The 24,654-nt window shown below is 44.7% G+C and overlaps 3 protein-coding genes across 32 annotated transcripts in view; 2 read left to right on the top strand and 1 right to left on the bottom strand.

The window, feature by feature from the left end:
* The window catches only part of LOC125428587 (zinc finger protein 883-like), a 1,608,225-nt gene that overhangs the window by 794,402 nt on the left and 789,169 nt on the right, over window positions 1–24,654 (bottom strand). The window lies entirely within an intron of this gene.
* The window catches only part of LOC125428534 (zinc finger protein 345-like), a 770,962-nt gene that overhangs the window by 80,079 nt on the left and 666,229 nt on the right, over window positions 1–24,654 (top strand). The gene's annotated exons all lie outside the window — the stretch shown is intronic.
* LOC125429237 overlaps window positions 1–24,654 on the top strand; it is a 60,054-nt gene that overhangs the window by 17,526 nt on the left and 17,874 nt on the right. The window contains exons 6-11 of the mRNA XM_048490168.1: window positions 5,617–6,027; window positions 6,237–7,893; window positions 12,608–12,778; window positions 14,842–14,943; window positions 20,689–20,767; window positions 23,235–23,361. Of these exons, the coding sequence (XP_048346125.1) occupies window positions 5,617–6,027; window positions 6,237–7,893; window positions 12,608–12,778; window positions 14,842–14,943; window positions 20,689–20,767; window positions 23,235–23,361 (2,547 nt within the window). The remainder of the gene's footprint in view (window positions 1–5,616; window positions 6,028–6,236; window positions 7,894–12,607; window positions 12,779–14,841; window positions 14,944–20,688; window positions 20,768–23,234; window positions 23,362–24,654) is intronic.

Here is a 24,654-nt window from a genome sequence, read left to right on the forward strand (position 1 = left end):
AACTAGCAAAATCACACATGACTGTGAAAAGCATCTTTGCCTTTTGATCTCCTGGAGCGAGGGCAGGAAACTATGCAGAGGTGCCAGGATGAAACTTCAAAGGCCTAAGTTACCTCATGGCCTGAACAGAGTTTTCCTGGGAAGGGAAAAACAAAGGTTTTGGAATTCCATCTTGAGACGTGGTCAGAGAAGGATCTCTGGGCCATGGGTTCCCGGAATGGGGACAAAGAACCAAAAGGGATATGACCACCTAAGCAATCCCTTAACTGCATCTAAGTTTTATTTCTTTGTTTTCTGTTTTCAATAAAAATCGTTAAAGGACCTCAACTGGTTGGAGTTATTGGAGAACTTGAGTTTTAATGAAACGGCGTGGCTCTCCCAGGCTTGCTTTCATGATATGGTAACAGCATTTTGGGATCTCCGATGCTCAAGAGTAAACACAACCATTAGTTCGCGGCAGGCTTACTTCCATTGATTCCAGTGTGAAATTTTGGGAAGAAGGCTGCATGCAGGTTGAGATAGTAGCAAGAGAGTCTGATGCTGATAGCAGAGTGCTGGGAGAATGTGCCAGGATCCGGCAGAGAAGTCAAGGGGCCAGGGCTCAGGTCTTGGCCCAGGCAGCCCAGAGGAGCTTTCTCAGGGATGGCAGGAGCTCCTAAGAAGCATGCTGCATCTGAGCTATTGGAATCTTTTGACAACACAGCAAGAGAAAACAACTTCAAAATTCCAAAGCTGGAGGATCAAAGTCTCCAAGAGGAGAGGGTACAAAAAGCCTCAGGTGGGGAACACATTTCCATTCAGATGCAAGCGGAGAGAAATAGGATAAAGAATCCTCTTCCGGGCTGCCAGCATCCTTTCAGAAAGGGAAGAGCAAATTGCCAGAGGAACGAAGACGTCTTCAGAGGAAGCGGCTTAGAGATTACCGGAATGAGCTCCATAGCTGTCATCCAGCACCAGAAGGTTGGTGGAAGGAGATCGTCCCAGGAACAGGAACTTTCGGACGGCTTAGCATGAGAAGTGGACAGATGAACATTTCATCTTTTTGAAGCTGGTGTAAAGATTAATTGATGTTGTTGAATTACATGTAAGGGTTTTAATCAGTTTAATGGGAAAATTCATGTTTTGACCCATGAGAAAGGTAGAAATGCACAAATGAGTGTTTCCACTGACCCCAAGAAAATGTTATTGATTTGGAAGGGGGGTGGAGGATGAAAAGTTGTGTGAGAAGAGTGGATTTTCCACAAGGTGATACAACTGTAATTACACAATCAGTCCAAAGCAGTCTATATTGGCGTGGCAGATCCTGTAACTGCCAAGAGCAGCAGAATTCCTCTTCAAGTTAAGGGGATGGAGGAAATCCTTTTGAATACAAACTTTGAGGATAGGGTGTTTTGGTTTGACCTGCAAAGTGCTAAAAGGTATCACACACCAGAGCAACTGAGCTCAAGTGGCAGAAATGCTGGCTGAAGGGAAAATTGTATTCTGCAACAAGCCAGGTTACACTGACTGATTTCCACACTACATTGATATGGGCGGGAATTTGCCTATTGAAGTGACGTCCTGCAGTAGTATTTTGCATCATGTAATGGAAGAGAAATTCCAAAGGGAGATACTATTGTGTTTTCTCCAGAGGAAAAGAAGGTATCAGACTATGGTTGAAAGTGAGGCATGGTCTGTATGGTTCAATGCTCAATGATATTGCATTGCTTATTAGTCTGAGTATGTATTAGTCTGAAATTGTGTTTTTGTATGCTGATTTTCTTCATTCTGTATTGTTGTACTATGTAGGACTATGTTATGCATAGAAAAGAATTGTAGTTAGCAGATCTCTAGTATTGAAAGTTAGAGATGACTGATGTGAAAGTAACACATGTAATCTTTTCCTAAATGGATAGATGAAATATGCTTGGCCATTGAGCCCACATTTCCTCTCAAAAGGGCGTGTGATGAGTCATTTTCTTGAAATATAGGCTCACTGACTGTGAAAAGCATCCTTTGCCTTTGATCTGCCTGGAGCGAGGGCAGGAAACTATGCAGAGGTCTCAGGATGAAACTTCACGAGACTCAAATTTATACAGCTGGGCAGGTTTCCTGGGAAGAGGGAAAAACAAAAGGTTTGGAATTCCATCTTGAGGCGTGGTGAAGAAGAATCTCTCTGGGCCATGGGTTCCCGGAATAGGACAAAAAAGAACCAAAAAAGGGATATGACACACAGCAATCCCTTAACTGCATCTAAGTTTGTGCTGCTGTTTTCCAATAAAATAGACAGAGACCTATAAAATGGACAGGTTATTGGAAAGAGCGGTTTTAATAGAAACAAAGCGTGGCTCTGAGCTTGCTTTTCATGATATAATTCTGTGATGGAATAGTACTGTAAAACTAGCAAAATCACACACTTGGCTGTGAAAAGCATCTTTGCCTTTTTGATCTCCTGGAGCGAGGGCAGGAAACTATGCAGAGGTGCCAGGATGGCTTTAAAGGAGCTAAAGTTACCTCATGGCCTGAACAGAGTTTTCCTGGGAAGGGGAAAAACAAAGGGATTTTTGGAATTCCATCTTGAGACGTGGTCAGAGAAGGGATCTCTGGGCCATGGGTTCCCGAGAATAGGGACAAAAGAACCAAAAAAGGGATATGACCACCTAAGCAGTCCCTTTAACTGCATCTAAGTTTTATTTCTTTGTTTTCTGTTTTTCAATAAAAATCGTTAAAGGACCTCAACTGGTTGGAGTTATTGGAGAACTTGAACCCAGGTTTTAATGAAACGGCGTGGCTCTCCCAGGCTTTTGCTTTCATGATATGGGTAACAGCATTTTGGGATCTCCGGGATGCTCAAGAGTAAACACAACCATTAGTGGATCGCGGCAGGCTTACTTCCATTGATTCCAGTGTGAGAATTTTGGGAAGAGAAGGCTGCATGCAGGTTGAGATAGTAGCAAGAGAGTCTGGATGCTGATAGCATGAGTGCTTTGGGGAGAAGATGTGCCAGGATCCGGCAGGAGAAGTCAAGGGGCCAGGGCTCAGGTCTTGGCCCAGGCAGCCCAGAGGAGCTTTCTCAGCGGATGGCAGGAGCTCCTAAGAAGCTTTATGCTGCATCTGAGGCTATTTGGAATCTTTTGACAACACAGCAAGAGAAAACAACTTCCAAAAAATTCCAAAGCTGAGAGGATCAAAGTCTCCAAGAGGAGAGGGTACAAAAAGCCTCAGGTGGGGAACACATTTCCATTCAGATGCAAGCGGAGAGAAATAGGATAAAGAATCCTCTTCCGGGCTGCCAGCATCCTTTCAGAAAGGGGGGGGAGAGAGCAAATTGCCAGAGGGAACAGAAGACGTCTTCAGAGGAAACGGCTTGGAAGTTACCCGGAATGAGCTCCATAGCTGTCATCCAGCACCAGAAGGTTGGTGGGAAGGAGATCGTCCCAGGAACAGGAACTTTCGGACGGCTTAGCATGAGAAGTGGACAGATGAACATTTCATCTTTTTGAAGCTGGTGTAAAGATTAATTGATGTTGTTGAATTACATGTAAGGGTTTTAATCAGTTTAATGGGAAAATTCATGTTTTGACCCATGAGAAAGGTAGAAATGCACAAATGAGTGTTTCCACTGACCCCAAGAAAAAATGTTATTGATTTGGAAGGGGGGTGGAGGATGAAAGTGCCAGTTGTGTGAGAAGAGTGGATTTTCCACAAGGTGATACAACTGTAATTACACAATCAGTCCAAAGCAGTCTATATTGGCGTGGCAGATCCTGTAACTGCCAAGAGCAGCAGAATTCCTCTTCAAGTTAAGGGGGATGGAGAGGAAATCCTTTTGAATGCAAACTTTGAGGATGAGGGTGTTTTGGTTTGACCTGCAAAGTGCTAAAAGGTATCACACACCAGAGCAACTGAGCTCAAGTGGCAGAAATGCTGGCTGAAGGGAAAATTGTAAAATTCTTGGCAACAAGCCAGGTTACACTGACTTGATTTCCACACTACATTGATATGGGCGGGAATTTGCCTATTGAAGTGATCGTCCCTGCAGTAGTATTTTGCATCATGCAGTAATGGAAGAGAAATTCCAAAGGAGAGATACTATTGTGTTTTCTCCAGAGGAAAAGAAGGTATCAGACTATGGTTGAAAGTGAGGCATGAGTCTTGTATGGTTCAATGCTCAACAATGATATTGCATTGCTTATTAGTCTGAAAGTATGTATTAGTCTGAAATTGTGTTTTTGTATGCATGATTTTCTTCATTCTGTATTGTTGTACTATGTAAGGACTATGTTATGCATAGAAAAGAATTGTAGTTAGCAGTGATCTCTAGTATTGAAAGTTAGAGATGACTGATGTGAAAGTAACACATGTAATCTTTTCCTAAATGGATAGATGAAATATGCTTGGCCATTGAGCCCACAGATTTCCTCTCAAAAGGGGCGGTGTGATGGAATAGTACCATTTTCTTGAAATATAGGCTCACATGACTGTGAAAAAAAAAAGCATCCTTTGCCTTTGATCTGCCTGGAGCGAGGGCAGGAAACTATGCAGAGGTCTCAGGATGAAACTTCACGAGACTCAAATTTATACATGGCCTGGGCAGAGTTTTCCTGGGAAGAGGGAAAAACAAAAGGTTTGGAATTCCATCTTGAGGCGTTGGTGAGAGAAGAATCTCTCTGGGCCATGGGTTCCCGGAATAGGGACAAAAAAGAACCAAAAAAGGGATATGACACACCTTAAGCAATCCCTTTAACTGCATCTAAGTTTGTGCTTTGTTTTCTGTTTTCCAATAAAATAGACAGAGACCTATAAAATGGACAGGTTATTGGAGAAAAGAACCCAGGTTTTAATGAAACAAGCGTGGCTCTCCCAGGCTTGCTTTCATGATATAATTCTATTTTTTTTGTTCATTGGTATAAAGGTTGGGAAAGTATTATAGAGTAGAGATTTCACTGCATTTTGTGCCTGTGTCGAGAGGAGAGCTTTCACGGCCCGAGTTCCTTTGGCTCTACAGGAGGACAGGGCTGTATGGGTCGCGTGAGTCTGGTGGATTTTGTTCCTAATGTTTCGCCTGCATCGGTGGCTGGCATCTTCAGAGGTGTATCGCAGAGAAAAGTCTGTTTCTCACTGTGTCTAAGTGAGAAGGGAAAGTTTAGTGTGGTATATTGTCCATGTCACAGGGTGGGGAACCAATCATTAAGTCCCACCCAAACAGTGACCTTGTTCCAGTCCCAGTTCTTTAAGAACTCTCTCAGCCCTCCCTCCCTCATAAAATACTTGTTGAGGGGAGGGGAAAAGAGTGTGATTTGTAAGCCACTTTGAGGCTCTCTAGGGTTGAGAAAAGTAGGGTAGAAAAGCCTTCTCATTCTCTTCAGTTTAATCAACAGTAGCTGAGACTCCAAAGACCTGAGCAACAAGTTAAATGTGAATAGTGCTGGAACAATTCCTTGCCTCTGTTTCCCCTTAAAGTACATGCAGGAAGTTTTGGGAGGGATAGACAGAATATATAAATTTCTAACCTGGAGGACCTGGCTGGGGGTAAGGTGTGACTAGCAACTCAGAAGGTCTGATAAAGGAAATGGTCAACCATTAATTAGCAGTGTGGCTTCTTGCCTAGATGCTGACTGGAGCTCTTTCTTTCAGCAGGAAATGTAGAGGAGACAGTTGGGGGATTTCAGGGATTTTCTTTGGAAAAAGCCAAGGATGAAGGAAATTTCGGGGATGGAGATGGGCCAGAGAGAAAGGAGAGAAGCCACGCAGATAAGAGGAGCGATAAATCCATTCCATCTCAAGGAGGAAGCTTCAGTGAAATCCGAGTCCAAGAAGTAAGACCAACCAAAAGACAAAGGAACCAAGCCCCTTGTGCTAAGCAAAGAATTCACTCTAGCGAAAACGATAATGAAAGGGTGGCATTTGGAAGGACTTTTAGTAAAAACATCACTGTTATTTCCGAGAAGCGAATTCCCTCAGGAGAGATACCACATGATTCAATGAACTGCAGAAAGACCTTCAATTGGAAATCGGCCCTTTCTTTCCATCAAAGAATTCATTCAGGTGAGGCATGTAAATAGCTAATGAGTGCAAAAACTCCAAAGCAAGCCTTTCGAACATGAGCAAACATGAATGTCCTTTTAAAGTGTATATTAATGTACTCTGATGCAGAGCAGGGAAAACCTGGCAAAATATTTTGTGTGTGGATGATACTTCAATGAAATATCAAACCGCCTTGTGTGGTGTTCACATGAACTCTCTTTTTATTCCAGCAGGGGATGAGCAGTTAAATGAGAGAGATGAGGAACTGCATCAGCTGTTACCAGATAAAGTGAAGAATGAAGATTGGAATGGAAATTTCAGAAATCAAGTCAGACCTAAGAGGCAGAAAGGAAGTCACATAGCCGAGAAGAGGGATAAACCCATTCCTGGCCATGGGTGGGATGGCCGTGAAGTGATTGAAATGGTCGAGGAAGTGTATAAGTGCTTAGAGTGTGGAATAAACTTCTCAGATCAAAGCCAATATAGGAACCATTTGCAAATGCACACTGGAAAGAATACCCATCAATGCTTGGAGTGTGACGAGACTTTCCTTTGCACAGTAGAGCTCCTTAGGCATCAAATAATACACAGAGAGAAACCTTATAACTGCTCAGACTGTGGCAACAGCTTCTCACAAAAATCAGGTCTTTTTCAACACCAAAAGACTCATTCAGGAGAAATGCCACTAATCTGCTTAGAGGGCGGAATGAACTTTTCTGGCAGAAGAAAGGGTAATGTACATATTCCAAAGCACAGTACAATGAGAACACATAAATGCTTTCGGTGCGGAAAGTTCTTCAGCTGCAGATCAAAGCTCCTTGTGCACCAAAGAACCCACACAGGAGAGAAACCTTTTGAATGCTCAGAGTGTGGAAAGAGTTTCAGTCAGAGTGTCCATCTTCAACAGCATCAGAGAACTCACACAAAGGAGAGACCTTTTGAATGCTCAGAGTGTGGAAAGAGATTCAGTTGGAATAGTGCTCTTCAACAGCATCAAAGAACACACACGAAGGAGAGACCTTTTGAATGCCCAGAGTGTAGAAAGAGATTTAGTTATACTAGCACTCTTCAACAGCATCAAAGAACTCACACAAAGGAGAGACCTTTTGAATGCTCAGAGTGTGGAGAGAGATTCAGTCGGAGTAGCACTCTTCAACAGCATCAAATAACTCACACAAAGGAGAGACCTTTTGAATGCCCAGAGTGTAGAAAGAGATTTAGTCGGAGTAGCACTCTTCAACAGCATCAAAGAACTCACACGAAGGAGAGACCTTTTGAATGTTCAGTATGTGGAAAGCGATTCAGTCATAGTAGCACTCTTCAACAGCATCGAAGGACTCACACAAAGGAGAGACCTTTTCAGTGCTCAGTGTGTGGAAAGAGATTCAGTCGTAGTAGCAATCTTCTGAAGCATCTAAGAACTCACACAAAGGAAAGGCCTTTTAAATGCTCAGTGTGTGAAAAGAGATTCAGTGAGAGTGGCAATCTTCAACAGCATCAAAGAACTCACACAAAGGAGAAACCTTTTGTATGCTCAGTGTGTGGAAAGAGATTTAGTCATAGTAGCAGTCTCCTAAAACATCAAAAAACTCACACAAAGGAGAGACCTTTTGAATGCTCTGTGTGTGGAAAGAAATTCAGTCAGAGTGGACATCTTCAACAGCATCAAAGAACTCATACAAAGGAGAGACCTTTTGAATGCTCATCATGTGACAAGGCATTCAGTTGGAGCGGCAGTCTTCAAAAGCATCAGAACACCCACACAGGGGAGAAACTTTTGGAATGCTCAGGCAAACCAAATCAACTCAGGCGCACTCAATTGACAGAGGCACACCCAGTCACTCAGACTTTGAAAACGTTCCCACTTGGGAAAGTCGGGTGTCATTTCTGACTCCACCGAATTTTGAGGCAGTAACGTCAAATCGTCCAGTCAAATCCAACTTTATTTCTTGAAAGTCAGGATCATGGAACATTTCCCCATAAAAGCAGGAGCCCTGAAAAGGATGTGCCAGAATTCCACCATTCCTTGGAGACCTCTGCAGTTGATTCACAAGGCCCTCTCTGTCTCTTTCATTGAACCTCTGATGCACAGGCTCTGTAATTATCATCTTCTCACTCACCTTGAGTCCGGCAATATTGGCCTGCCTTGCTCCTTTTCGCCATTCTTTGTATTGTGAGTGCATGTGTTTGGTGGAGGTTCTTTACTTCCTTACTCATTTATTTTCTATTTTGTATCCAATACTGTTACAATTATAATATCTTTTTCTTTCAAGTTTTTATTTCGGTGTACCCCTAAAGAGATCTACTCTGGTGTTTGCAGACTACAGTATCCTGCATTATTCGCTTTTGGAGTATTTTAAAAGCTAATTTTTCCCACTCTGTATCCACAAAGTGTTGAGAAAGATTCAGTCAAACAGGCAGTTCTGAGTGACATTTAAGAAATCACACAGAATAAAGACCTTTTAAATGTCAGAGTGACAAGGAATTCAGTTCTTGCCATGATTTGATGTTGTGGCTTTAACACGTGTTAAAAGCTAGAGAGTGACCTTGGAGTCCTTCTTGTTTTTAGAAGGTCATGAACATTGCCAAAATAGCCCTTTTCATCTTCAACAGGCCAGAGAGTTGATCTCCTATGTGTTTTGTGCAGACCTCACCACAGTGATCCATGCAACCTCCAGGCTGGATTATTGTAACTCATGCTACACAGGCCTACCCTTGAGATTGATCTGGAATTTGGTCCAAAATGCAGTGGCAACAACAAAACAATGGTGAGAGAGCACATTACACCTGTTCTGCGCAGGCTGCACTGGTTCCTATTCAAATTCTGGATCATGTCCAAGGTTGAATAAGCTTCAACATGAGGAAGTGTAAACAGATGCATATTGGGGCAAAAACAATCCCAACTTCAAATATGCACTGGTGGGATCTGAACTGGTAGCAACAGACCAAGAAAGGGATCTTGGGGTGTTAGTTGATAGCTCAATGAAAATGTCCACCCAGGATGCAGCTATTCTGAAAAAGGCAAATTCCATGTTGGACATAATCAGAATAGACAATAAAACTCACGTTATCATACTGCTGTTATACAAATCTGTGGTGAGATCCAACCAGTTCTCACCACTTCTCTAGAAGTGGTTACTAATTTTTTCTGAGTGTCGAGAAGGGGTTACTAAAGCAACCTCCCTGCCCAATAGGGACTGGAGGCCCGTGTGTGCGGCGGCGCTACTGTTTGAATCCCACCACCATCAGAACCAGTTATTAAAATTTTTGGATCCCATCACTGGGTGAGATCACAGTTGGAATATTGTGTTTAGTTCCAGTCACCACATCGCAAAGCATGAGGAGGTGCAGAAAAGTGCAAGCAATCTGATCAGAGTACTAGAGCAGTTGCACTACTATGAACATCTGTTAAACTATTGGGACTGTTTAGCCTAGAAAAGGGGAGAATAAAAATATACACGATAGTGGGCTATAAAATTACATTGGAGAGGAGTGGAAAAATCCTGAGGTCATCCATGGAAGCCGAAGGGTGATCGATTCAGAACAGACAACAGGAAGTACTTCATTACACAGTGCACAGCTGAACCGCGCAGCTCACAGCCACAGGGTATGGTGATGATTTCTGAATTGGAAGGCTTTTAAAAAGGAGAATGGGGCAATCCATGGAGGAGGATGCTATCAGTGGTGACTAATCATGTGCAAGCCACATTGTAGAAGAGGCAATCCCCTCACTCAGGCATTTCAAGAGCCAGCATGGTATTGTGGTTAAGAGCAGGTCGATTCTAATCTGGATTGATTCCCCACTCCTCCACCTGTGGCAGAGGCTTATCTGATGAACCAGATGTGTTTCCTCACTCCTCACTTCCTCACTCCTTCATTCCTGCTGGGTTACCTTGGGCTAGTGCCAGTTCTTAGGATCTAGAAAGACCACAATTTGTGCACTGGATCTTTGACATTCCTGAACCACATTAATGAGTCCTTAATGTCCAAAGTCAGTCAGTCCTTAACTCAGGGCATCTCCCTCCAGCCCTCAACATTCATTACTTAAAAATCAGAAAAAGGATGTGACCAATTTTCAGTATTGGCCTTAAACGCCTAATGTACAGTTTTGCTAATTATTGCGAAGAGAACAGACTGGAAATTAACTATGCTAAAACTAAAGTTCTCATTTTTGCTAAGAGTTGGAAGCCCACGTCCTGGCGAATTAAGGGCCACAAAATTGAGCAGGTCAAATATTTCCGATACCTTGGCATTTACTATAGGTATAATTTGTCATGGTCCTCACAGCGACTAGCAGTACCTTGGCACATACCAACATGACAGCAATATATCGCTTTTTTTACAGTAAAGGCAATCAATACATTCCCGCAGCTTAGAAGGTTTTTGAGGCTAGGATTGGCTCCTTGCTACTGTACGGTTCCCCCATTGGGATTTCGGCAATAAATAAATAATTAAATTTATTACATTCCAAATTTCTTCGGAAACTAATGGGGCTCCCTAGATGTGTGCCTTATGCTGCGTTGTGCATTAAGATGGGCCAAACAACTCTAGAAACCTTGGCATGGATAAGGGTCATAAAATATTGGCTGCATATACATTTTCTAGTGGGATCCAATAGCTATATTCCCTCTCTGTTATCAGATCACTTTATTTCCAAGAGATGGGTATACTTTGTTGATCTTTAGGAAGGTTGAAGCCCTATTGGTTTCCCCTTGGGAGAAAATCCTCACCTTAATATGCTCACAAAGGTGGAAGCCTTCAGACTAGTCAATAGGCTCCTTGGATCTTGATTTTCATAATTTGACAAATCGATGCTGCCAAGACATCCCTGTTCTCGACTACATTAATTAATCCCATGCGAGCGTGGAATTATGGCAGCATAGCTTCGTCTGCTGATTAATCCCACCCAGAGGAGAGCCTTGGCTACTGCAAGATGTAATGTGCTGCCATCAGCTCTGCTGGAGGGGAGATTTAAGAATATGGAACGTTCTAAAGAGAGTTTGTTCATGTGATATGACCTCTGGTTGGAAACACTCTGACCATTCTCCTTTTGTTTCTATGCCCTAAATACAATAAGATACTAATGAAATACATGAATTCCATTTTCTTGCAATGTCTTCTCAGTTGGTGCTTATGAGTGTTATAAGATACCCGAAATCTCCTGAATTATTCCTCTGATTATTGCTCTTTTTTGTGAAACTGTTGCAAATTTTATACTGGAAATTAGTAATTTTAACTGTATTTCTTAACCTTGTTTTGTTTTAAAATTTTGTCCTGTCTTATATGCCAATAAGGGCTTGTGTTGTTAACATAGCCTATAATCCTTCAATTCTAGAAAAACAGAGAGCAGAAACGGACCAGGTCTTCTTGGAGAACTCATGCTATGGACGATTTTTAGACTGGCTTCAGGCTGGGCTATGGGACAGTGATGGCCCCGCTGGCTTTTGTTGATGACCTTCACCTGGATGTAAACAAAAGCCATGCTGCTTTATTGTTCCTATGTAATCTCTCTGCAGCCTCTGATCTAGTAGATCTTGTTGAGGCATTCTGGAAGCAAAAGCAGGTGGCAAGATGCGCCTTGCCCTGATTTAATGCGTTCCTCACAAATCAGACCTTAAGGGTTACTATCGGAGATCGCCATCCTTCAATGTGGGAGTTGTTTTGTGGGATTTCAGAGAATGCCATCTTATTCCACCATAGCAGATATTCTCTCCTCCTCCCACAGTAGGGGTAGCATTTCTTTGCAAACCAACACACCAAAATGAAAAGTCTCTGTGTTTTCCAATGCATTAACCACTGAGTCACAGGATCATAGAATCATGGAGTTGGAAGAGACCACGCGAATTTTACTGGACCATCAAGTTCTGCGATGCAAGAACACATAATTTATTTATTTCATTCCATTTTTAGACCGCCCTCCCCCGAAGGGCTCCGGGCAGTGTACATCAGTATCAAATATAAATAATAACAACAAAACAACCTAATACAGTTTAAAATTCACCGAATTTAAATAATAGTTTAACAGTTTAAAATTCACAGATGGAGACTTATCCTGCAACCCCCCCTTCCTGCCCACGGGAGACCTAGGACGGAATGAGGGTCTGGATGGTCACCCCGGCTGGCCAAAAGCCTGGCAGAACAGGTCCGTTTTGCAGGCCCTGTGGAAACTCTGTAGGTCCCGCAGGGCCCTGGTCTTATTAGGGAGCCTGCTCCACCAGGTACCTTATTGAGGCCAGCAGGATCTTTTTTGGGCCAGGGATTTCCAGTAGGCGCTCCTCCATAGAATGGAGGGCCCTGGTTGGGCAATACGGGGAGATGCGATCCCGGAGATATGTAGGCCCCCTCTTCGATAGCTGCTAATCTAGTGTCAACCATGGCGACGCTAGGTCTCTCCTTAGTGAACACTACTGGTCCCACACATCAACAAGGCCACACTCTAGATCTGATCTTCATGGCAGGTGCGCATATGGGCTTATCCTCTACTGATAGAGTGCCGTGGTCTGACCACTACGTCCTTAAGGCCCAGATAGATGTTGCCGTGCCTCCCTGTCTAGCACATATCTGGTACATTTTAAAATTTAAAATGTCTGGCACATTTCAGCCTGCCCGCGGAGACGGACCCAGAGAGGTTCCAGGAAGCTCTGTGGGAGACCCCACCCACTGGCGGCACTCTTGATGAGCTGGTAGAGGACCGGGATACCAGGCTTTCTGAAGCCACTGAGACTGTCGCACCAAAGCACCCTCTCTGCTCCCGCACCAGACCAGCTTCTTGGTATACTGAGGAGCTGCGACGGATGAAACAGGAACTAAGATGGTTTAGAGCGCATGTGGCAGCGGACTCTTGACGAGGGGACAAGACAATTAAAGCTCCAAAGAAGGAGACTCCGCCACATTCTAAGGTAGTGTATCCCACTATTGTACAGCCCTTACTGTCAGGAAGTTTTTCCTGATGTTTAGGTGGAATCTCTTTTCCTTCACCTTGAATCCATTACTCCTGGTCCTAGTCTCCGGAGCAGCAGAAAACAAGTTTGCTCCCTAAACAACATGACATCCCCTCGAATATCTAAACATGACTATCATGTCACCTCTTAAACTTCTTTGCCAAACTAAACATACCCAGCTCCCTAAGTTTCTCCTCATACGGCATGGATTCCAGACCTTTTGCCATTTTGGTTGCCCTCCTCTGCACCCATTCCAGCTTGTCAAAATCCTTCTTGAATTGTGGTGCCCAGAACTGTACACAATATTCCAGGTGAGGTCTAACCAATGCAGAATGAAGAGGTACAATTACATCCCTCAATCTAGACTATATACTCTTATTGATACAGCCCAGAATCTCATTGGCTTTCGTGGCTGCTACATCACACTACTGACTCGCGTTCAGATTGTGTTCTACTAAGACTCCCAGATCCCTTTCGCATGTAGTGTTGTAGGATGTTATTGAGCTGTCTACTCTCTTTGATTCCCAGTTTATCTAGGTTCAAGTTCTGTGAACGAAGTTAGAGGTTTGTTATTTATTTATCATATTTATATACCGCCCTCCCCCAAAGGCTCGGGTTTAAGCTATTTCTTTTAAACATCTTTATTTAAAACCAATCTAATTATTCCTGATATAAGTATGTATGAATCACTGATACAAAGTATACTTGAATATGCAAATCAAATCAGAAGACATATCATTTCTTGTCTTATCGAAAGTGGAAAAGCTAAAATACAGTTCCCAAGATTCCCACTGAAGAGCTTTCTTAAAGATTTCCATCTCACACAACCTACATCAATAGTAGCAGGAAAGCACCTGTTAGTAATGCAAACAAGTGCTTCTGGGTATAGTCAGTAAACTCACACTGTTTAAAAATCAAAAGATAGCATTGTTAAAGGGAAATTAGAAAGATGGTTTAAAACAAAAAGTAATGTGGTTCCAGAATGACAGGATACACAGGAAATGTATTTGTTAGTTTTATTTTATTATTCAATTTATATCCCACCCTCCCCAGTAGGGTTCAGAGTGGTGAACAACAACATTCAGAAACAACAGAACATCAATAATAACATCACCATAAAAGCAACAATCATAACATCACACTAAACAACAAGAGTAAACACCAGTAATCATAACATCACAATGGCATAGATAAACAACCATAACTTCATAATTTGGCTATATGACTAAACATCAAATCACACCATTATATATGAGCACAAATAACAAAGCAAACTTACTAACTACTTACTGGAGTCTTATACAACATACAGTGGTACCTCGGTTTTCGTCACCCTCACTTTTAGTTTGTTTTAGTTTTCGGCAATCGCCTGGGCGAAAAAGTTGACTCAGATTTAGTTGATTGCCTCAGTTTTCATTGATTTCTGTCGCCTGTTGTCCGACAAAACGGCATCAATAGAGGGCGACCCAGGACTGCAAGGTAGGTGGCCCTATGGTGCCTTGGTTGTCGTCAGTTTCAGTTTTCACCGGCTCCTGCTGAACAGATTACCAACGAAAACCGAGGTACCACTGTAATTGGTTCTTGAGATCTTAAGAGCTTACAGTGAGTTTCTCTGAAGCAATAATGTTGGAGAAGGGGAAAAAAGGAAACCCCTAACTGTCGCTGTAACTATTCTTATGGTAAATACTGCCCAAAAGCTCCTGACTCTTCACAGCTAATCACACAGAATTCTTCATGGAATCTTCTAGGAACTGAGCGAGTTGCCCCCCTCAACAGGAATTAGCTCTCAATTGCAATGGCTGGTTAATTAAGCTCACTTGGGAACTTGGAGCACTCTGCACCATCTAGAACACATATGACACATATCTCAGTTGCTCCTTTGGGGACTGTTTAGCTTTCTAGCTCATTTCAAGATGCTGACAATTACCCACAGGGACTTTCAGTCCCCCAATACGATCTGCTGCATCAGGTTTGCTTACCTGAGCAAAGCTAATGAGTGAGAGCAACAGTGGCATAAGGAGAGCATACTGAGAGCATATGCACCGGAGACAAATTCCTTGTGTGTCCAATCACACTTGACCAATAAAGATTCTATTCTATTCTATTCTAGGAGACTTTCTGGTGGCTCCGACTTTGGGCAGTGGCCTGCCTGATGAGATCAAGAAGGTTCCCATAATTTTTGCATTCCACAAAAGATAGAACTGTGTAAGAAGGTATTTTAATGAAGGTTTCATGATGGTGTGAAGGTGTTTTGGATTGGAATTGATCCTTTGCTCTGTCTGACTTCCAGGAGCAAGTGTTGAGGCAGGAATAGAAAGCAAAGAAGGAAGTCAAGTTATGGAGTTTGGTTGTTTTCCATCTGGTGGGATTCTTTTGTGAGTTTTGCCCTGTGTAGCTCTATTGTTTTTGTATTAATTCTGCCTCAATAACTGTGCTCCTATTGATACTTGACTGCTATAGTACTTGTTTATAAACTGTTTCTAGTTCACTCTGCCAAGATCCCTCCGTGTACACTGCATTATATCTTGAATGTATTATAGTGTTTCACTGCATTGCTTTCTAACTATCCAATCTATTTTACTTTGGGGGGGGGAACTCTGTGTGTGGCATTCTGTGTGTGTATTGACTCTAGAGCTGTGACTCTAGTATTCACTTTATTCTGTGGAAAGCCAAGTGTTGAGCTTTAATAAACCGTACTTAGTTTCTGTTAAATCACTGTCTTGAGTTCCTACTGGTAAAACATGGCCCAGTGGGTGAAAAATAAACCCAGAATTACAGGTATTAACTAGAATGTTATCTTCCTCCAGCATTCATTAGAGAAATAGGAGAAATCAAGAATGAATCCTTACTTTAGCGTTAGGAACTTTGTAAAAAGTACATCAGGGTGTCACAGACCATTGTCTGTCAGAGGGATTGATTGAACAACAGCAGCCCTGACTATTTGTTTTAGTGTTGAAATTTGCTAAAACATGTACACGTTCTGGTTTCTCAGCTGTGTCTTCAGCGCCATCCTTGGAAAAGAAATAACTTTGAATAGGTGGACTGATGACCAGAAAAATCTCTGAAGAAGTTGGTATAATAGTTTGCAGTTTTGATGTATATTTTCTTCTGCAGAAATTTTCTACTAAGCTCACCGAACCACTCACCTGACACTTTTAGAACTGGAAGGTTTTGGTTTTATCATGTAGGTTTCTGTAATTGGGTCTACATCAGATAGCTGCATCTAAAACATTCCTGGATTTCTCAGATGTTAAGAGTGTATTTATCTTGGAGGAATCATCTACCTTTAGGTAGTCAATAGCCTCTGCCAGATGCAGAGTGCTCCGAGTTCCCAAGTGAGCTTAATTAACCACCCATTGCAATTGAGAGCTAATTCCTGTTGAGAGGGGGCAACTCGCTCAGTTCCTAGAAGATTCCATGAAGAATGCCCTGTGATTAGTTGTGAAGAGTCAGGAGCTTTTGGCCAGTATTTACCATTAGTTGCAGCAACAGTTAGGGGTTTCCTTTTTTCCTCTTCTCCAAAATTACTGCTTCAGAGAAACTCACTATGAGCTCTGAAACCTTAAGACCTCAAGAGCCAATTACAGTGGTACCTCAGTTTTTGTTGATAATTCATTTGGCAGGAGCCAGCAAAAACAAACAGACAACAACCGAGGTACCATAGGGCCACCTACCTTGCAATCCTGGGTCACCCTCTATTGACGTGGTTTTGACGGACAACAGGTGACAGAAATCAACGAAAACCTAGGCATACAACAAAAACCGAGTCAACTTTTTCGCCCAGGCGATAGACAAAAACTAAAATGAACAAAAGCCGAGGGCGACGAAAAACGAGGTACCACTGTATGTTGTACAAGACTCCAGTAAGTAGTAAGTTTGCTTTGTTATTTGTGCTCATATATAATGGTGTGATTTGATGTTTAATATTGCCAAATTATGAAGTTGTGGTTGTTCCTGTTTGTGCCATTATTGTGATGTTGTGTTTACTTTTGTTGTTTACTGTGATGTTATGATTATTGCTTTTATGGTGATGTTATTATTTTTGATGTTCTGTTGTTTCTGAATGTTGTTGTTCACCACTCTGAACCCTACTGGGGAGGGCGGGATATAAATTGAATAATAAAATAGAAGTAAAAAATAAATTTTCTGTGTATCCTGTCATTCCTGAACCACATTACTTTTTGTTTTAAACCATATTTCTAATTTCCATTTAATAAAGCTGTCTTTTGATTTTTAAATACTGTGAGTCCACTGACTATAACCAGAAGCGCTTGTTTGCATTACTAACAGGGGCTTTCCTGCTGCTATTGATGTAGATTGTGTGAGATGATAATCTTGAAGAAAGCTCTTCAGTGGGAATCTTGGGAACTGTATTTTAGCTTTTTCTCTTCAGATAAGACAAGAAATGATATGTCTTCTGATGTGATTTGCATATTCAAGTATACTTTGTACCAGTGATTCATACATACTCATATCAGGAATAATTAGCTTGGTTTGAAATAAAGCTGTTTAAAAGAAAAATAACAATCCTCAGACTTCATTCACAGAGCTTGAACCCAGAGAAACTGGGAATCAAAGCGAGTAGACAGCCCACACCTTTGCAAAATGGCATTTTGGGTTACTTGGGGGAGGAGAAGGGGCAGAGAGGGGAGAACCGGGTGAGAGACGGGGAAGGAATGGCTGGAGAAGGCCAGAAACATTTGGGGGAGAGGAGACCCTCCCAAGCTCACCTGATTTCTGCCTTGCCTGCCTCTCCCCCCTCCCCCACACAGAACCCCCCCCCCAAGCAAAACCCACTTCTCCTGTTCCCCTGGCACAGGTCCAGCGGGCTTCTTGGGAGCCTTGAAGGAGGAGGGGGGCTGTCAGTAGAGGCCCCCTTTTGTATATTCCTGAACACCCTTTTAGTCAATCACGGTGTGGAAAATCCACAACAGCCATAGAAATGCGATGTTTAAACATTTCAGTCCTGGAACTAAGGCTGATTCCGCATACGCAGAATAATGCACTTTCAAGCTGCTTTCAGGGCTCTTTGAAGCTGTGCGGAATGGCAAAAACAGTTGTGAAAGCAGCTTGAAAGTGCATTATTTATCTACAGAGGAATCATTGAGTCTGTTATCTGCACCTCTATAACTGTGTGGTTTGGTTCTGCAACCCAACAAGATCGACACAGACTTCAGAGAATAATCAGAACTGCAGAAAAAACAATTGCTGCTAACCTGCCTTCCATTGAGGACCTGTATACTGCACGGGTCAAAAAAAGGGCTGTGAAAATATTTACTGACCCCTCGCATCCTGGACATAAACTGTTTCAACTCTTACCCTCTAAACGTCGCTACAGAGCACTGCACACCAAGACAACTAGACATAAGAACAGTTTTTTCCCGAATGCCATCACTCTGTTAAACAAATAATTCCCTCGATAATGTCAAACTATTTATTATATATTTATTATATAATTACTGCACTACTTTTTTCATCATTCCTATTACCCATCTCCTCCCAATTATGACTGTATGACTATAGCCTGTGCTGACATTTCATTTTATTTTATGATTTTACATTTTATGTTTTTATTACTATTGATTGTTTCCTGATTGCTTACTAGACCTATATGACAATCATTAAGTGCTGTACTTTATGATTCTTGACAAATGTATTTTCTTTTATGTACACTGAGAGCATATGCACCGGAGACAAATTCCTTGTGTGTCCAATCACACTTGGCCAATAAAGATTCTATTCTATTCTATTTTGCGTGTGCGGAATCAGCCAAAGTGGAGTGGAGTGGAGTGGAGTGGGACGTTTTCAGTCAGAGGATTACAAAGCGTTTTACTCGGGGAATGCGAACAGCAGAAACAAAACTGAGTTGCTTTAATTGAAGTGAGATGTAGCACAGACAGTTAGGAACTGTAATGCAAATCCTGGCCGAATAATATCCATCAGGTTTCAGGGGACGACTGTCATTCAAGCTCATGCCCCGATGACAGACACTGGCGAGGACGAAACTGAAAGTAGGAACTGATCCCACGCCCCCAGAAAAGGAAACCAGTGAGTCCAAAATGCTAGAGAGTCGGCCAGGAAGGGGGCGGGGAGGCCACTTCCTTCCTGGCCAGGCTGCAGGCGGGAAAGTGGCCTTTGTTGCTTCCACTCGTGCAGCCCCACCAGCTCCTTCTTCCGAGTGAGTAAAGGGGGGGATCCCAGAGGCGGGGGATGCTGGGCAGGGAAATGTGGGGCGGGTGGAGGGGAAATGCAAGAGAGGTCAGAGGCGGGCCCTGGTTCAGCAGATGGAGCGAGAGACCCCCCACCAAAAGCCCGGGATGGGGAGGGGGCTGCTCCCTCCGGCGCTCCCCCCCCCCCAGCCCTTTTCGTGCATTGCAGAAGCTTCGAAGTGGTTTACACTTGCAGGGTAGGTGTAAGGAGCAGAGAGCCTGGATGGGCCCTGGGGGAGGGGGGGAGTGAAGGAAAAACAGGGAGGAGGGGGGGCTGGATTGGGGAGGGGGGATTCCTTAAGGGCAGACTCCCGGCTATTTCTCGCAGGGGCTAGGGGAGGAATCTGGGGGTGGGGAGGAATCTGGGGGTGGGGAGGATACGTACCCCAGGGATGGGAAGGCACTTTCAGAGGGCATCAATTCTTTCTGGAGGGCAAAGCCCGGAGAAGGGAGCAAAGAGCTCCGGGGGGAGAAGTTGAGGCTCTCCAAGGGAAAGAAATGGCGGCCCACAGTCCCATTCCCTTTTTATTTGAAACATGGATCCTGGCAGCAGAGAGGTCAAAGGTCTGCAGTCTTTAAATTAACTAGAGTGAAACCCGAGTTCTTTCCTGCAGAAGACCCTGAGCCTCAGTTGCAGGATGGATCCAGGCTTGGGAGCAGAAAGAGGGGCAAAAGATGGAGGGGAGAGGTGAATTTGGGAAGAAACGTGTCTGAAAGAGGAGAGGCCAGGTAGATAGGGAAGAGGGGAACTTCCCCCATAAAGAATGTCAGGGTCGGGGGGAATAGTGTTGAGCCAAGAACTCCAAAGCCATCCTCTATCAAACCCAAAGTTTTGTTTTGTGCTCAGAAGCCAATCTGGAGAGATTACCAATCTGGAGAGATTGCAGTTCTTTCCTGCAGAAGACCCTGAGCCTCAGTTGCAGGATAGATCCAGGCTTGGGAGCAGAAAGAGGGGCAAAAGTTGGAGGGGAGAGAGGAGAGGCCCCCCCCCCCTTCTGCCCCTTGGCTTCTTGCCTGCCTGGTCGCAGCTGGCCTTTCCTTCCTTCTACATCAGGTTCCCCAACAAAGCAGCTGTGACTTATGCTACGTGGAAAACTGGGGCAGGTTGGTCAGAGGACACCCCCCCACACACACACTGGAAATCCCGGTCTTCTAAGATAAGGGCTGCTTTTAATGTAGAACCATAAGCCAGAGAACTAAGTCAATAATGTTCCTTCCAGCTTCTCTGACACGACGAAACCGGAGTTTTGGGATCTTTTCAGAGTTAGCAGTACTGGACGGAGGAGAGTGACAAGGCCCCCATCTGTCACGCCTTGAAGAAATAAGTCCCTGACCATATCCACACAAGCAGGGTTGCTGGGCAGAAACTCTCTCCTTGCAGTGCTGATTCTCTATGCGCGGGACAGTTTCCCATGATGCAAAGAGCCATTTGTAGATGGCATATTTGGGACTGGATTTGCTGCCTTGAGCCAGGCAGTCCCATTCTAGCTCCTCAGGGCCTTTGTGCCTCCTGACCTTTCTTCCATGTGCAGAGCTGGCTGGAAGGTCTTGGCATCCCTCAGAAGGGAAGGGAGAGCGGTGAGGCTTCCAACAGAGTCAGAAATGGATGTGGTAAGTTTGGGAAGAAACAAGACTGAAAGAGGAGAGGTCAGGTAGATAGGAAAGAGGGGAACTTCTCCCATAAAAAATGGGGGGGGGGAATAATGTTGAGCCAAGGACTCCAAAGCCATCCTCAATCAAACCCAGGGTTTTGTTTTGTGCTCAGAAGCCAATTTGGAGAGACGAGCACTCAAGGGACCAGCAGAGAAAATGTGTATATAATTAAAGTTTTTCCCACCAATTTTTCTTCCTCACCCTCCCAAGCAGCAATGGGAAGACACATCCTTGATGCCTCCTTGGCCATCTCCTGTGTGTGATGAAGGGAAAAGAGCCATCATGTTGCCAGCTCAGGTAACCACGCTGGGGGGGTGGGGTGTCACTGGGAAAACGTGCAGCGAAGTGCAGGAATGGCCCCTTCTTTGTCGCAAGGCTCAGAGCTTTGAGCTCTTTTCCCTTGGTTCTGCTCACAGCCTCGCTTATATTATATGAGCAGAAAATGCAGAACTCCAGGCTAAGATTCCTGTTCTCATGCATCACCTTTCTGGCAGTATAGAGAACTACTTTCTTCCTCTTCTGCCATGAAATGGGGAGAGTCCCTACTTCCCCAAGATGTTGTTACAGCCTTGGATCCCTCTAAGCCTCATAATGCCCTCAACACAGTTCCCTGACCTTTTTGAGCCTGTGGGTTCCTTTGGACCTCTGACACAGCATGGTGAGTGCAGCCCCAAAATGGCTCCCATAGGAGGTAGAGCCAGCCCAAAATGGCTGCCACAGAAGGCAGAGCTGACCACAAAATGACTGCTGCAGAAGGTAGAACCACCCACAAAATGGCTCCCATAGGAGGTAGAGCCAACCACAAAATAGATGCCACAGGTTACCTTCAGTCACACAGTGAGAGTCCTCGTTCTTTCGTTGCAGCTGCTGCTAAAACACTTTAAAAATCTGCACGACCAGTATAATCCTAAATGGCTGATCAGAAGCCCTGCCGGGCAAAAGGCACGCCTGGCCCCACCTCCTCTCTAAAAACCCTTGATAAGCACCAGGAAATGTGTTGGCAGGTGCCATGGCACTCATGGGCATCTAGTTGGGGACCCCTGCCCTAGAATGCAGGAAGAACCAGGAAAAGGCACACGCACACACACACACCCGGTCACAAAGACAACGGCTTGAAGCCTGAAATGAGCAAATAATTTAATTTGACTCCAGCAGCTGTTACAAGGGTGCTCCTGGCCCCAGTGCAAGGAATTGAGAAGGTCTAATTTCGGGTTGGGTTTTTTGTCTGAGCTCATCTCTGGAGACAGCAGGTACTCCTGTGGGTGGATTCCGCACAGGCCAACTTCAGCGGTGCAGGCCTAGTAAAAACACAGGTGGGGGACTTCCCATGGCTGCCGCCTCCGAATTGAGGCAGGGCCGCTCTCCCCCCACCCCCAACTCAGTGTTTTTGAAAAGTGGTGACATGCAGCTGGTGCCGAGCAAATGGCACTGGATGCACATTGCTGCTTTTCAGGGCGCCGCTTAAAAAACAACTTACCCCACTTCCCTGCGTAACTCCGTCAGGCTGAGGGGTCACGCCTTTTGCCCTCCGACCCCCGGTGCACTGCCAGGGCCACGGGGGGGGGGGGTGTGGGGGGTGTCCCCTCGGCCCAACAAAGCTACTCTTCCATACAGACTTGCGGTCACAGGCCGCATCAGCTCCTGGGCTGCACTGGTGTCATGTACTCTGGTGCCCTGCCGCTCCCTGGGCTTGTGCGGAATCCGCCTAAGACTGGTAGCTGTGCCTCTTTTCCCTCATCGTGTCCCCATGCTCTCCCTGCACCTCCATCAGCTCCCAAACAGCTCCTGCTTCTTGTCATGAACCCTCCCTTCACCTTTCCTAAGGCCCTCTCCAAAGCCCCTGATTGTCCGGCACCTGCCAGCCTCTTCCATGCTTTTCATGTCTCCACCAGAACTTTCTCTCTCTTTGTGCTGCCTTTCATTCTCTTTCTGTCTCTCCACTTCTACACAAATGGACTAGCTGAGAGTGAGACAGAGTGGGGTGACTTCCTTGCCCAACATTTTGAATTTGGACTTCCCAAAGTAGGTCCCACCCCCTTCCCCACTATCCAAACACCTGGACTGCAAACCTCTTTTTAAATTTCCAGTTATCCAATTGAAGTTCATGAAAGTTAAACATTTTAGAATAAGGGTTTCATTCTTTTATGGGAAAATGCTGAATCTGTCAGCAGTCTGTGAGAGCAAAGATACCAAAAGGCAGAGAGTTGGGGGTTCTCGTGTGAATGGCCATGCAAGTATATTTCCCCTGGTAAAAATGCCCCCCAGGAGGCTGAGACAAGCGGACCAAATGCCACCACTAGACTCCTCTCCTCTCTTTGTGTCTCCTGGCCATCAATAATTTTTTACACAGCTTTGGGAACAGTTTTATCCTGAGCCACCTTTTGAGCGATATGAAGCAGCACTTTCTTCTCCTCCTCCTTTCCAGGGTCTGGTGTCCTTTGAAGAGGTGACTGTATATTTCTCTGAGGGGGAGTGGACCCTGCTGAGCCCAGCCCAGAAAGCTCTGTACAAGGAAGTGATGTTGGAGAATTTTAGGAACGTGGCCTCTCTGGGTAAGGGATCTCTGCTGTCTCCTCGATGCTGTGAGGTGTGGCGATGACTCCTTCTCTGGTGTCTCTAAGGAAGTCACTGTTGAGGGAGGATGTGGTCAGACCCTTTGGCTCAGGTCTGCCACCCCTTGTGCTGATCTGGGGAGGGTTAAGCGCTCTCCTTGCACCTTGCGGAGGCCCTGTCTAGCTATCCGTGGGCCACTTGAGACGACATCAGAAGAGAAACGAAGTGATGCATGTTTTGGAGAATGCGGGCCTTTCCTCACCTGTAGAAAGATGTGACTATGGAAGATCCAGGACTACGGAGATTTCCAGTTAGATTCTGATAACCTGCCTGCTCTTTTGGGAGCCAACTGATCTTTGGAAAGCAAGGTCAAAATCAAAACAAGGAATTTTTCTTATCCTAAACCTTTTTTTTTTTCATTCATCTGGAGTGTCCTTTCCTGTGTCTAGCTGCCTGGATACATGACATGGTAACACTGAGACTGGACCGCTGTAATTCAGTATATATGAGTCTGCCCTTGAAGTTTACTGAGAAATTCCAGTTGTCCCAGAATGCCATAGCTCAGCTAGGATCAGGGCCTAGACAAAGCATGCAAGTGACATCCATTCTATGCTCATTCCATCGGCTGCCCATCAGATCCCAGACTCAGTTTAAAGCATTGGCTATTCCAAAAGAAGCCCTGCATGGCCTGGACTTCCATTAGCTGTGACTAGCCCAGGGGTAGGGAACCTGCGGCTCTCCAGATGTTCAGGAACTACAATTCCCATCAGCCTCTGTCAGCATGGCCAATTGGCCATGCTGGTAGGGGCTGATGGGAATTGTAGTTCCTGAACATCTGGAGAGCCGCAGGTTCCCTACCCCTGGACTAGCCCAAGGTCACCCAGCTGGCGTGTGTGGGAGTGTACAGGCTAATCTGAACTCCCCAGATAAGCCTCCACAGCTCAGGTGGCAGAGCTGGGAATCAAACCCGGTTCCTCCAGGGGGCCACGTTGCACCGGGCGCATGCCTGAGTGGCGCAAAAATCACCCCTCATTAGGCCTGGCCCCGCCCCACCAGCCTGGCCTGTTTTCAGCCAGCAGAAAGCTGTTTTCTGCCGGCTGGAAAAGGTAAGTGGTGGTGGGGGGTGTGTGTGCGGGGGGGTGGGGGTGGTAAAACAAGGAGTGCACCCCGGGCACAGTCCTGCCCAGCTACGCTTCTGTGGCTCATACGTGCCCGTCCTTTCTCCAACTATATAGCACAGAGTTGTTTGGGAGGGCTTTTCTACAGTGGAATTAAGACTGTACTACAACAGA

Source organism: Sphaerodactylus townsendi, linkage group LG03 (assembly GCF_021028975.2).
Source record: "Sphaerodactylus townsendi isolate TG3544 linkage group LG03, MPM_Stown_v2.3, whole genome shotgun sequence".
In the NCBI taxonomy this organism is placed as follows: Eukaryota; Metazoa; Chordata; class Lepidosauria; order Squamata; family Sphaerodactylidae; genus Sphaerodactylus; species Sphaerodactylus townsendi.